The sequence below is a fragment of the Podarcis pityusensis genome (assembly GCF_964106645.2).
Source record: "Podarcis pityusensis genome assembly, chromosome: 5".
Lineage (NCBI taxonomy): Eukaryota > Metazoa > Chordata > Lepidosauria > Squamata > Lacertidae > Podarcis > Podarcis pityusensis.
The window spans coordinates 95265817-95280539 of NC_138032.1; the positions used below are offsets into that span (position 1 = coordinate 95265817).

General features: G+C 42.8%; 1 protein-coding gene across 2 annotated transcripts in view; it reads left to right on the forward strand.

Annotated features, from left to right (window-relative positions):
• Nucleotides 1-14723, forward strand: part of SEMA3E (semaphorin 3E) — a 170963-nt gene that overhangs the window by 111916 nt on the left and 44324 nt on the right. For both annotated transcript variants that reach the window (XM_081005478.1, XM_081005479.1), the window contains exon 4: nucleotides 818-937. In XM_081005478.1, the coding sequence (XP_080861604.1) occupies nucleotides 818-937 (120 nt within the window). The remainder of the gene's footprint in view (nucleotides 1-817; nucleotides 938-14723) is intronic.

Below are 14723 nucleotides of genomic sequence, written 5' to 3' on the forward strand. Positions count from 1 at the left end.
TTTGATGCACCTTGCTTATAACTTGCTTCAGTCCTGAGCAATAGAACATTTAGCAGATGTTTTCACGCTTTTCTAAATCACTTGTTTAGTAGTGATTTAGCACTACTGCATCCTTTGATAGCAGGTCTGGACAACTTGTGAGCTGTCAAGCCAAACATAGCTCAGCTTTGAGGACTCTCCCACCAAGACTTGGTTCTGGATTCTGCTTGGAACTGCAAAACCTAAGGCCAGGAAGATACCTAGCCGGCCACAACACCTCTGCAAAGAGAAATGAGACCCCTTACAGTAGGTTAGAAAGGGGGATTTTTCCAGCGGCACCATGTCCCATTTAAGAGTTGCTAGGCGTCAAGGTTTGGCCTGATGTTTGAGGGTTTAGGCTGTGATCTTATACACAGTTATCTTCTAGAAGTAAGCTCCAAAGGAACATATACGGAAAGAAAGCCTAGGCCCCTTTTCTGCTTGGCTTGTTGAAAGGAATGAGATTCCTTGCTATTACTTCTTCTCTCACATCCATCAAACTCTGCCTCTGATGCGCCAGATGTTCTTCCCTGCCTCCATCATCTCCCAATTTCACCGCCCCCCTCCTCTCGCAGGCTCCTCTTCCGGATTCCCTGAGTCTGAGGCTCCGGAGTCCTGACAACTCACCCTTCTCCTCTGTGGAAAGGGAACTTCAATTTAGATTTGGGAAGCACATCCATATGCCAGATGGATAGACGAAATTTGTTCAAAGTGCAGTCTTCATGATGTCACCTCAAGAGACAGAAGAATTGCTTTTAAACGAGGCCTACTTAATTGCAGTTCTTATCTCTCCTCTCAGGAAGAGTGCGCAAATTACATCCGTGCCCTGCACCGATTCAACCGAACACACCTGCTGGCCTGTGGGACAGGAGCTTTTGATCCCGTCTGTGCCTTTATCCGAGTTGGCCATCAGTCAGAGGTAAGAAACACTCTGTACAATTAGCCCAAAGAAGTCCTCTGTGAGTATGGGAGTGGGGAAACTTTGTATAGTCTTCCTTCAGGTCTCTGTGGCTGCTGTCTGGGGACTGAAGGTCCGCACACCAGCTGCATTGATTCTTTATCGGCTCTCGGAACCCACCCTTTCCCCGAAGGTTGCAGAACCACAGATGGTGAGCTAGACAGGAGCTTCAGTGCCACTGCTGAAGGACCCAGCTAGTTGTAGATGAAGCTGCTTGGAAGGAGAGGAAGACAAGGCCATGAGCCTTGAAAGGTCTACAGCTCCTAAGCTCCCAGCTTCATTGAATTGCTTCATTGACGAAGCCTTTGAGGAAAGTGATACATACTATGACAGCCAACGTGGTCCCGAAGAGAGATAAAGACCATTATTACTCAGGAGACCTGCATTCTGGTCAGAATGCGTCTGTGGAGAAGGAAAGCTAGTTGTGAAGACCAAGACAGCCAGACCTATTGGCTCTCTAAGCTGCCATTCTAATTCCAGAGCCAAGTGTGATGGGCACAAGACCACCATGATTCTTACATGAGTGTGATTAGTTGTGTTGTATCATTCATACTCTCCCAATAAGAAAATAGAAAAGGATATAATGTTCAGAAAGCAGCATTAGATTTGATTTAATGTATTTTTATTGCATGAACTTTCAGCTGCAGCAGAGAGAGCATACCAGCTTAGGGGTAAACATCAACTGACATCCCTACAGACACAGCAAAGAAGCTTAGAAAATATATGCAGTTACAAAGACTGTCCTTTCCATTTACAGTTTTTGTCCAAACATATCAGAATGTTTGCCAGAATAGTTTGCATTTTATTATAAACTATCAATCAAAGAGTGTGTACATATAAATTCTAGCCATAATTCCCAACAGAAAAAAAGCATTGCTGAATGATTTCCTAGGGAAAGATTTGGATGGATTGAATAGGATCTGCTGTTTCCTAGGATATTGAAAATCTCCTCCTAATTGCTTGGAGCGGAATTCGTGAGTGATATTTACATTGGTGTAAAAATACTGTATACAAATCACATATATTTTTCATCAAATGTTACACTTGTTTTGAAAGTGTGGTTTCAGTCAGAGACATTACTATAGGAATGACATCCATGTTTATGCATGCCCAGCCTGAGTAAATGTTCTCGCTATAGCAGTAATATACCTTGCATTCTCAATTTAAGGCCTGCCAGTTGGAGCTGTTACCTTAGTCTTGTTTGTCAAACAGGTTATAGGGAAGCAAAAACCTCTGAAGATCATACATGTCAATGGATATACTATTGGTTTTGTAAGGGAATGTTCACAATCACCCTAGTACAGCAATGCACTTTGTATATTTTTATTCTTAGGCTCCATTTTTTGTTTTGCCGATATTGTGTGTGTGTGTGTGTGTGGTCTGATCAATAAACTTTGTTGTTGCTTCAAGATACATCTATCAAGAGCCAAGAGCCTAGATACGTAGCTAAATAGTCCCTCTACCTCCAACCCCACTCAGATGAACTATATAGATAATAACAAATAACCAGAATCTGCCTCCCCACCACCCACCCATTTCAAACCAGCCATTGCACACACACCCCTTTTCTTGGATTGCCATTTCTTAAATAAGTTCCCACCCGCAGAGAGCTATTTTACAATCTATCTAACAATGTTAGTTGTTATGTTAGTGTACTACCTGTTCACTTTATCACTTTTGTTAGTTTACGTGGAAATTGTTCGATTTGGTTGTGCACTTTTTGATGATTTTATTGTTTATGACTACTTTTTATGTTTGTAATTATGCAATCTCTTATATGTTGTAAGCCGCCTGAGCATGGTTTTAACTTTGGAAAAGTGGCAACCAAACAAAACGTCAGATTGATTGATTAGTGGTTTTTTGTTTTTAATTATTTGTAGTCATTCTACTTCTATAATATTGTGAGTTGCCTTGGGTGGGTTACGTCCCCTAGAGGCAGCCTCTAAATGATTTTAGAAATAAATAATGCATCCAGTGTAAAAGGCTGCCAATGGTTTGTTCCGCTTCAGCATTGACTAAATGCTCTGTAATTAATTACTCAGTGAATTCTTGCAGGCCTGTTTCTCATTCTTGGTTCTGTTAGCTGTTTTGTGAGCTTCCATGTATTTCCTCATCAATCAATCAATAAAAATGAAAAATGCATATAATGAGGAGGGATGCTAAGAGACTGAGCTCAGAATCGGGAAGACAGCAGTTCAGATTTCACCTCCTCCACGAACTCATGAACTCAGACACACAGCCTCATTCCCCAGTACATACATGGGAGTTATGCTCACTAACCTATGTAGCTGTTGTGTAAGGATTACAGCAAACTCATGTCCGTGATGCATTTTGAACACTCAGAAGTGCTCCATGGGAGGCAATGGTTGTTCTGATTGCTGTGGTTGTTAATTCTGTCTGGATTGTACTGAGATGTTTCATCCCACCTTTCAAGCAACTAGGCTTTTTCTTCATTTGTTTTTTTTAAAAAACAAACAGAATGCTAAAGCTGCAATTCTCCCTATGTAGACTTGAAAGTGCATCCCACTGATGCCACAAGGAATTCAATAGGACTTGATTTTGAGTGGACATGGTTAGGAATGCACAGTAAATCTCATTGATTTCAGAGGAGCTTACTCATAAGTAACTGTCCTTAGGACTAAAGCCTTAGAGCTGTAGTGGATGAGTTTGAGCCCCGCATGATGAAAAGAAGTGCACAAACATTTTGATCCTCCCCCTTCCCCCAAAATAGCATTCTGGGGAGCATGCTAATCTAGAACCCTTTCTCTGACTCATTTGTTTTGTATTTGATTTTTCTGCTGCCATGAAACAATAATGCTCACCTGTTTTAGCTCTTAATGTGACACAAACAAGGTTAGGATTAGGGTGTAAATCTACCTGAGCCCAGCATTTCCAACTGCACTGTGCATGAATGGAGATTTTACCTGCCATTTATTATCTGTTGAGCTCCAGTGCATTGTTTGAATTCACAGACTTTCAGTTCATTGTTTCTGCTCTCTGTCCTTCTTATGCAGCCTGCAAATAGATTCCCTTAATTCTGTCAGTAGTTATAGGCACCCAGGCAAAGCGCTACAACTTTCACAAGGGAACTGGGATATAAACTTGTACAGCTGTCACAGGATCTAAATGTGGCTGATGGAATGTCCTTGGACATGCATGTATTGGTGTTGTGCTTTTTTATAAAAAAAAAAAAAATCAGGCATTTAAAACTGACAAGTTGAAATGCTTTTTATTAATTGTCTCCATAACCAAAATTTATGCTGTGGCTCCCCGCTCCGCACATCTGACAAGTAAAGGAAATGTGGATAAATGGATATTGTTATATTAATAAGACATCTGTTATATAGGATTAGTGATATTAGTCAACCGTGAGGCCATGTGACAAAAGTATTGAAAAATGTGTTTCACCTCATGGTAAGTTATGAAACGCTTGCGTGAATCCACCAACTGAAAGAAAAGGAGAGCCGTTTCCAAGTCCTGTGGCACCTTCAAAGATGAACAAATGTTCTGTGGCGTGAGCTTATATGAGCCAGACTTCACCCAAGGCATGAAGTATTTACCTAAATTGGCGTAATGAGAGAAGGGTTGTTGATTTTTTTAACTGATGAGGCAAAGTGGTTAAATAATACGGGATAATGACCACTCCCCGCATTAACTGCGGGGCGGCTTTTGCATGGTCGCGCGCAGCCCCCCCCCCCCCCGAGACTACTAGACCCCCAGCAAGGTAGCTGGCTTCATTGCCCCCCAAGCTGGATACCTATAGGTTCCCACCTAGCCTTGTCAATTAGCCAATCCCAGCAGGGGGGCATTGCCAAGGGAGTTGGCCAAGTAGAGTTAGGACCGCCCACATGAACAATAGAGGGTGTAACTTACCTGTTGGTCCTCAGTCAGCTCCTGAACTTCCCCCACCCTGCCCTCCATCAGTTTATGCCTTCTTTCGCAGTTAACCTTCTTCTTTACAGCTATGCAGGCGCTGCTGCGGTCCTAGATGGTCACAGTTGAGGAACTGGGAAGGAATTCCCCTGCATTGGCAGGTTTTGCCTTCCCCGTAGCGAAACGTCACAACTTTGGTGGTTTGTAGGCCTTGGGTGGAATCTTTTAGTCTATCTTCCCTCGATTGGGGGGGCCATGAAGTGGGGACCCACGCCCCCCCCCGTGGTAGCGATCCCAAGGTTCCCCGTTAAAGGGGTTGTTTTGAGGGGAGGCACTGGCCATACGCCAATGGGTTGTCAGTGCTTTCCCCTACGACACAGCGAAATGGGGGGCGGGCTTTCTGCTTGAACAGACGTTCTTCAGAGTCAGCCCAATCCCCACACACTTTGGATAACCCTGGTGTTCCCCAGATCTCCGGCTGGGAACTGGGAGGGATAAATGCCCAATGCCTAAGCCAAGGTCTTCCTACATCTGAGAATTTAATAAAGTTGTGGCTAATTTTAATTCCATAACACGTTGTCAGGTGTCATAACATGTTGTCAGGTGTGAGCAATGCCATCATCGGGGAATGGCTGGGTTCTTTTTCTTTCACCGCGATGACTGAATAAAATCATAAGTAAGAACTTTCTTGTTTCCTCCCTGCTTCTTGGTGCCATTGGGGGAGGAAGTGAATTCCTCACGCCTGACACCTCGTTTTATAATTTTGAGTTACCTTTGTAACAATGTCACAATGGCCCACATTACCCAAGGCAAAGTTTTCATCCTCTTAGCTCAGGGGTGCGGAGCCCTTCAGGTATTGCCGAACTACAAATCCCATCGCGCCCAGCAAACATGGCCCATGGCTGGGGATGATGTGAGTTGTGGTTCAGTGAGACACCCCAATCTTAGCTATATTGTAACCATCACTTTCTAGTGTGAGAGAGCCCAGATCTATCTTTCCCACCAACCACATTGTGATCAGCTGCCAATAATAAAACTCCCTCATATTCAGTGAGTAGATAAATGCCTGCCGGCTCATTTGATGGAAGAGTCATATATTAAGGCTTTGTTTTAACAATTTTGGTATGTAGGGACCATAGCAATCACTGCTGTGCGAATGAGGAGCTGTTCATTATGGACATTTATCTTTTAATGTGCAGTTAGGTTGTTTTACTTATAAATTGCCATTTTTGCATTGTGGTATATGAAATAATAAGTAATTAAACTTATTTCTTCATTTTAAAATATTTATAGGCTAACTTTATGATTAAAACTGGGGGGGTGTACCTCTCCACCCAAAAAGCAATGAAATGTTTTGGTTGACTGCATGGGTCTGCTGTGTGCGCCCTGTTCCTTCTTTGCAGGCATGATGTGTGATTTGATTAAGAGACTTTTGAGAGTGAGAAAACTGTAGGAATAAGTAAAAGAAAATGAGGACTATTGACTCAGCTGGTTCTTTAAAACTAGAGTAGTTGACCTTTGTAATGAAGGCACTTATTAATACTTCTTGAGCAAACTACTGCAGAGAAAGTCAGGTCTCATTGTTTTGAAGGAGTCTTTGTATGAGACATAGGATGTGTGGATAGCTGGAGAAGGCATGGCTTTGTTATACACTTGTTATACACTTCTCTGTGCACATCCTGCCAGTGTGAAATGAGAACTGGGAGTAAAAATGCATTATTGGTTTAGTCACAGCCTTTCCTGGTTCCATATGACCCACTGCCTGTTCTTTCCCTCAGGTGGTCACGCCAGATGTGTGAAATCACTCAGCCTTTAGGTACATCTTCCAAAGAGCATTTAGACATTTATCTAACTACGCCAAAACCAGAAGAAGCAGAGTGGGCTTATAGTTTGTGGTCCACACTTAACCCCAGCTTGTCGCGAGGAGGGGGAATAAGATTTAGGTTCATGCATTTTCTTTGTGCTCTACTCTTGTGCTCAACACAAGTAGAAAGGGACCTGAAGTCTATGTATATACTTCTGCACGTGTGATTCAAGCACCAAGGCAAAAAAAGGTGCAAGCTTTGCACAAGGGAAGTCTACCTGCCTATGGATTGTTTTGAGTTCCATCATAAGCCCAGAGCCACGTGATGTGTTGCTCTGTACGAGATGCACATTGCAGTTGTTAATCACCCTCTCTGTTCTTCAGTTCTCTTGATGTAAGATTGTCCTCATGAGCAATAAATTATTTTCTGCCTGATGACACGTACATTCTGTGGCCTCGCTGATTCATAAGAGAGCCAAAGGAACAATGCGCAAGTTTCAACGCAACCTCAGAATTCAAATTTTCATATTTTATAAGGGTCAGACTATTTGTCTGGCATACTGTCATCTACTCTGTCTGGCAGAAGCTCTTACGATTACCTACTTCCAGAGCCTTATCAGCAAGAGCTGCCAGAGACTGAACCTGGAACAGTCGGCATGCAAAGCCCTTTTGCTGAGCATGTGCTCTGCTGCTGTTCTTGATCATCAGGACCTCAAATCCATTCTGGGATTAACTGCATGGTGTTACAGCACAGAGATCTGATGCTTCTGTCAAAATGAAAAGATAAATAATGTACTCCAAATTTAACAGAATACTTGAGTGGATCCGTGCTGTTATGGTCCCTGCCTTCTTCCTGAATTGGGCAAAGGTAAATTAAAATTTCATTTTGAAATGGTGGCTGATGCATAAACCATCGGTCTGACCTAAATATCACTGCATATCATTGTCACGGTGCGACCTGATCATTATAGGCTCTGTGTCTTCTAATAGCTGAGATACTTTTCTTCCCTTTGTGGCAGAGCATATACCTAGCATGCAAAAGACCCTGGGTTCAGTCCCTGGCAAATTCAGGGAGGGCTAATCAGAGGAACCCCACTCCTGCCTTCATGTCTCTGCATTTCAAACATAGGCATTAGGGTGGAGAGGGGTTTCTGGCCCACAGGTCATATTCAGGTCATACGGCATGCGAGCTGTTCCTCAAAAACCATGCCCACCTGCCCCACACTTTACCTATATAATGGTGTGGATCATCTGCTGATGTGGCAACATGGGACGCAGGTGGCGCTGTGGTCTAAACCACTGAGCCTCTTGGGCTTGCTGATCGGAAGGTCGGCGGTTCAAATCCCCGCGACGGGGTGAGCTCCTGTTGCTCTGTCCCAGCTCCTGCCAACCTAGCAGTTTGAAAGCACGTCAAAGTGCAAGTAGATAAATAGGTACTGCTCCGGCGGGAAGGTAAATGGTGTTTCTGTGCATTCTGGCACTCATCACGGTCCTCCGTGAGCCAGTAGCAGTTTAGTCAAGCTGGCCACATGACCCAGAAAACTGTCTGTGGACAAACACCGGCTCCCTCAGCCTGAAAGTGAAATGAGTGCCGCAACCTCATAGTCACCTTTGACTGGACTTAACCATCCAGGGGTCTTTTACCTTTACCTGATGTGGCAACACATGGCTTGCTGGTGCAAGGCACGCTTCTACCGCCAATCAGCTGATGGGTGGTGGGAGCATGTCTTGATCCATGGGCATGAAGTTGTTTGCACTGAAACCATTGCTAAAATGGAGGAATTTAAGGGTTTTCACAATAACTCCTGTTAACAGTGTCTGCTGAATGAAGGCTAGCCCAGAGCAGCAAGTCCTGCTACATCTTTGCATCAGGTGACTGTGAATGACAAATCACACCCACTGCATAGATTCTGCCCCAGGGCATGCTGATTGACAAGAAGTGTGGGGAAGGCAAGAATGTGTGCAAAGATACTTTGGACTTTGCCTGTTTAATTGATTTGCTTTATTTGCAGCACAATCCTAAACTTGTCCACTCAGAAGTCTATTGCATTCATTGGGACTTCCTCCCAGATTTAGGATGGCAGCCCTTTTCCTTGTGGCGTATTGGTACAGGAGTGCAGTTTACAAATTACTGTTCTTGCAAGGCCACTTCATGCAGAACCACATTAAGTGCATGAAATCATGCCATAATTTCAAAGCTTCCTAAATGGCTTCACATAAACAGTGGACTGAAGGGCAGAGCGCAGCAAGCAAACAATTTCAATACTAACTAGCACTGCATATTTGATTATATAACTGGATTTGCTTGATAAACAGCCCTAATTGGTGGCTTTCTGGATGGTTGGCTTCTTGACCAGACAATGACATACTCAGGCACACATAAGCAGTGTGTCTGGCTGAATACACTCAGGGTAAGAATTTGTCACACTCTTCATCTAGTGAAGGGCTGACTCCTGTTTGATCAGCAAAACCAGATGTTCTGCCTCCCTAAGCCCCTGCACGTTGGGCCGCTGAGATGAGGTCATAAGGAAACGGATCCAGGAGAAATAATTGCACAGAGCTGCCTTGGTTTAGATTGCAATATGATAGGTCAAAAAAGATAGCTTCGAATAACAAAAATAAATATTTGTACAATCACGGCTCTCAAGTGAATCAATGAGGTTTGGGTGGGTTACATTCATCACAAGCCATTAGGAAAGCGAGCACAGGCCATTGAGAAAGAATGTGGAGAAATATCATAAGCAAACCTTCATCATTCCCACCTAAATTGATGTCCTTTACAACTAGGGTTGGTTCTCTAGGCTTTGCCTACATTCAGGATCACCGTGTTCTGTGTGTTTTTTCTAGAGCCCATTCTTAAAATGGTTTGCTCACAAAGCCTGGGATTTGCTTCATAGTGAAGCCCTGCTAACCCTGGACTGTTGCAACCTGACAGCCAACTTTACTTGGAAGAAGCTCTGAACACAGAGTGCTTGAGCCTCTGAGGAGAAGGCAGGATAAAACAACCAAATAAGAAAATGGCTCCATTGGTAGGGCCTGCTTAAACGTTTGGCAGCAGCTCGATTCAAGAGTGATTGTGACATGTGTAGGCACTGTTATAGCCTGATCCCAACTGTGTTGACTCAGAAATAAGACCCACAGGGATCATTGGGAGTTATTTCCTGGTAATTCTGCATAGGGCACAAACCATGAGGCAGCTGTCCACGTTCTTCCACTTTTGCAAGTCCTTTGAATGGAGTCATTTCTTTGAACACACTGCTGATGAGTTGGGATGGAACACTTCTGTTCCTTTGAATTCTGCAGTGCAGAAGGTTCCAAGTGGACAAAACACTGATAGGAGAGTTGCTCAAAGTTGAAAAATGGAAATAAGCCTTCAGAAGGAAAGCTTCCTTTGCCCAAAGCCCCTTGCTCATTTTCATGTACGTCCCCTGGGCCTGGCTACTCAATTATTGAATGTCTGTGATCCTCCACTCGTTAAAGACAAACAGTGCTCTCCCCACTTTCGCTTCTCTTTGTCAAGATGCATGGAAGTTCTGCAAGACAAATGAATATTTGTTGACCGACAAATATTTTTTCTAGATTCATTAACATGGCACTTGGAGCTTCAGGTTAATGATGATGCCTTTAAAAAAAAAAAGCAGTCTGAATGTAACTTGACATCTTCAAGTGATCCTTCATATTCTTCCAATGACTGACAAATTGCTGCAAATGTGAGAAAATAAGTAAATAAGTTGATTTTGGACCTGTCTTCGGGTTTCATTCTGCTAGCTCTGTTAATCTTTCAGCTTGTGATGACTCCTGCTGCTATTCATGAGCTGACTGTGCTGTAAAGTACTAGGCAACCGAAATAAACACTAAATAATCTGTATTTAATAATATTTGAGAATTATTCCGGAAGTATCCCAAATTAATTAATGGCTTTTATCAAGAGACTCTTCACTTCTCCTTTTGCCCTATCTCAAAAAGGTCACCCCCCTAGGTGTGCCATCTTTTCATTCTCCTCATTTTCACTCAGTCATTCATGTAGAATGCTAATTACATCTTAAATATTCATAGGCTTGAAAAATTGCTATGCTACACTTTCCATTAGTTTTTGGGGGGTTTTGCTTGTTTGTTCTTCTGATAAGCTCTACAATTTCCAGTAACCAAATTTTCTTTTCTTTTCTTGCTTTCCTGCTGTACTAAGCAAGGGTTTTGCACCTTCCATGAAACTGCAGGTGGCAAGTCTTTCTTTTCAAAAGACAGACAATCTGGGTGGGGTCCTACTGAATCCCACCAAGTCAGGGGTTGAGCCTGGAAGAATCTCTAAGCTCATGCTTGCAGATTCTAGCAGGACACAATCTGGGAGGGTAGAAGCTGGTGGATTGTGTTAGAAGTCTGGCCTGGTGGAACCTGATGGAAGCAGGGAACAAACTAGCTTTTCAGTTTCTATTCCGCAAAAACTTATGCTGTAATACATTGTTTAATCTTTATGGTGCTACATAAGCCTTCATTGTTTTCATTTGCAATGTATGGTTTAGCTAGGCAGAGTGCATTTTGAACTGTGGTATCTTCACAAAGTGGTGATGGAACATGGGATGGGGGAGTTCCAGGTGTTCAACAAAAGCAAGAAAAATAGGTCTTACGGCAAGGGTGGGAAAGCTGTGGTTCTCCAGATGTTGTTGGACTCCAAAGCCTATCAGCCTTGGCCTGCATGGCCAGTGGTCAGGAATGATGAGAGCTATAGTCCAGAAACGTCTTGGGAGCCACAGGTTAGTTATCCATGGCCAGAGGCAGATTTAGGAGAGCGCAACTGGTTTGGTCCCACTAGGCGCTGAGACATGGGGGCACCACAGGGGATGCCAGAACTATGAATTAGAATGGAGCATGAGAAGTCAGCTACTGCTGTGGCTCACAGCATCGTCATTACCATCATTGAAGTGAACTATACACCCATGCAAAGAAAAGTTTGGGCAATTTTCAATTGCTGTTTTGTTGACATGGTTACCATTTTGAATGCCTAACTGTGCAGTTGGCTCTCCAAGCAGTAAGCTAACCAATGCATTTTTTCAAAAATTAGGTTTTATTAAAGATTTCTTGTGTTACAAAACAGACAAATAAGCGGAGAAAAGTACAACTGGGAGAAAAGAGAGGGGAGGGGAAGGGGGAGGGAGAGAACTGATACTTGCATGGATTTGTGCGCTCAGTATGCATTAAATCAAACCAGCATTTCTTGATCACAGCAATCAGGATGGCTATTTTGATAGGAATCCCAAATTTTTAAACTTACAACAAGAGGGAGAAACCCGACTTCACTCCAGATTTTCCAGTATGTTTTTACTTTACAGTTCCATATATTGTCTATATCATTTATGTGTAACAAAAATATAGACTGCAAAATCATACTTTAGGTTATGATTTATTATCTCTCTTTTGCTGTTTATCTTTAATAATAAAGATTTCATGACCTAGCACTATTGTTATTCAATAAATTTCAATAGTAAAGAAGATTAAAAACAGATCTTAGGGGAAATGGCTGCAAAGTATTAACTTTCAACATGCTCTTTAGAAAAGGAACAGATGATTCTATGTAGCTTTATATTAAGTGATTTTAAATTTTCAATGTGTTTGAAACAATTCAAGTTGAGTGTCCTTTGGTACAATATGCCATCAGTAGTAAAGTTCTTAATGTGTCTAAACACCACAGAGATCTCCCTATGCTCACCTGTTTGAAAGTCCACACATAATCAATAGCATAAGGAATATTCTTTCAGCAAATATTTCACTGAGAACTTTCTATGTATGCTGTAATAGTCTGACCATTTTATATTTGATTTGATTAATCTGATTTGCATCACTTCACATTAAAAGTTCACAAAGTGACTTACAACAGATATAATACAATGAAGCATGTTAATAATGTGAAATATCAGTCCTTCAAAAGTTCTTTAAAAGCATAATATGAAAATGTAGGACAAAAACAAATTTCCTGTCTGGTATTTACCCAGATACAAGGTCTGTTTGCAGATACTCCGGGTTCTGGATTAGAAATTTCAGAAATTTCAGTTTCTTAAGTCACTGAATATTCAGTCCAGCACAGATTTACACATACGTTCCATTGATACCTTTGGCCTTAATTACCCAGCTTTGACATAACACGGTTCATATCAACCTCCTTGTTTTCTGTATTCATCCGTTAATGCCCTTCTCTTAGTGCCACCTTTGTCTGAAGTGGAGTGCAGCAAGAGAGGACTTTGTTGCCTATGGAGTACACTGCCCAAGGAGGCTTATGTTGCACCAACATTGTTTTCTTTCAGACACCAGGCATAACCCTTCCCATTTGCCCAGACTTTTAACATTTTGCTGAAGGTTATTTCATCTGTTGGTTCATGCATCTTGCAACTGTTTCTCTATTGATACATGCACACCCACCCACACTTATGAAGGTCACTGTGAAATAAATAAATAGATTTGCCCTCAACTGACCAGTCTCCACCACCTACCTTGCATCTGCTCCCCCATCCTGGCACCAGTTCTGCTGGGTGCCCTTCTCAGCCCTCTCGCTCTGTGGCCAGCTGCCACCACACACACTGGCTCCCCACAGGCAGGCAAGCTCAAGACAGGCTAAGCTTTCCAAGCTGATAGTCTCTCTTCCCCTCTGTCTCTCCTTCCCCCATGGGCCCTCCCTATTAAAGTGGGGTGCTCCCCACTTTACACAATTCCACTTATGCACGCAGGGCCCCAGAACGTAGCCCCCACATAAGTGGGGGGGACAGAACGCCTGGATATTTGATATTTTGTATTGCTTTAAACTTGCACGTGAGCCTTTTTTAACTCACAAAGAAGGGATGCAAATAAACAAAGACTCTCCTATTGTTAACCATCAGTGGAGAACAGAGGGGAAGGAGCACAGCAAGCTGGGGTAGGAGGTGGGTGGGCAGGGAGTATATAAATTTGTGGGGCACTTCTGGTTACCAGTCTATGGTTTGGCAATTGGGTAGCATTACTTTGAACTGCTGGAGTGTGACCTGGTACAATACATCAACATTACTTAGATGCAGGAGATGGGAAGTATAAGTGAGTTGCACTTGTAGTGGTGTGAGGTACAGTGAAATATACTCTGAGTCGAGTGTTGATTTCATGCTCTTTATTCAGCTCATAGTAGTGAGGAATGAAAGTTCCCCCAAAATATCTGCTTTATATACATTATTTACATAATGGACCGCACGTGATTGGCTAATTCCGGGATTCTCCCGTGGGCCAATCAGGTTGCAGATTCACTTCCACCCTGGAGCTGGATTGGGTGGCTCCTGCGGACCAATCATACTTCTGCATTGTTCTAGGACCAATCACACTGCTGCATTCTGAATCCTAATGCTCTAGGACCAATCAGACTGCTGCATTTTGGATCTTATTGTTCTAGGACCAATCAGACTGCTGCCTTTTGGATCCTATTCAGCTCAGTACATAACATACAGAAAGGTGCATTGCTCAAGTTTTTACATCATTGGTCAGCTGTGTTTGTTATATTTAATCCCAAGTGCCGGCTCACACAAAAACTCCACCCAAGATATTTCTTCTCATGATCATACTCCACACAGAAGTTCTCTAAAAACTTCTTTCCATATGTCTTTGTCCAGATGCATCCCACAGGTAGTGCAGTACATTTCTGGGTCCCTTGCAAGTGGCCTCTGTACATCATGAGCTGCAGTTAGTAGAAGTTAGAAGTGAGAAATACTTCTTCATTGCCTCAAGTGCAGTGGGCAAAAGATGGTGGAATGAGAGACAGCCATGCAGTCAGGAAAATTTGCACGCAGAAGAGCTTCTCAGCAGCATTCACATGGGAGGGGGATTTGAAACACCCCCTTTTCTCATTTATTGCTACATCAATAATGCATATTCCAATTTTCATGGAGGTGACTGGAAGCATCCCTATTGTGGATCAGTGTCAACACTCCTAATTCCATGGAGCGTCCACTATTTCTCTTATTTGCCTTTGCTAAATTGTCTTTAGCGGTAATATGAAGGCCGTTGTCTCAAAAGAGCAGAGGGGAAATGCAAACAGAATGAAGTTTGCATGGACACAGACCG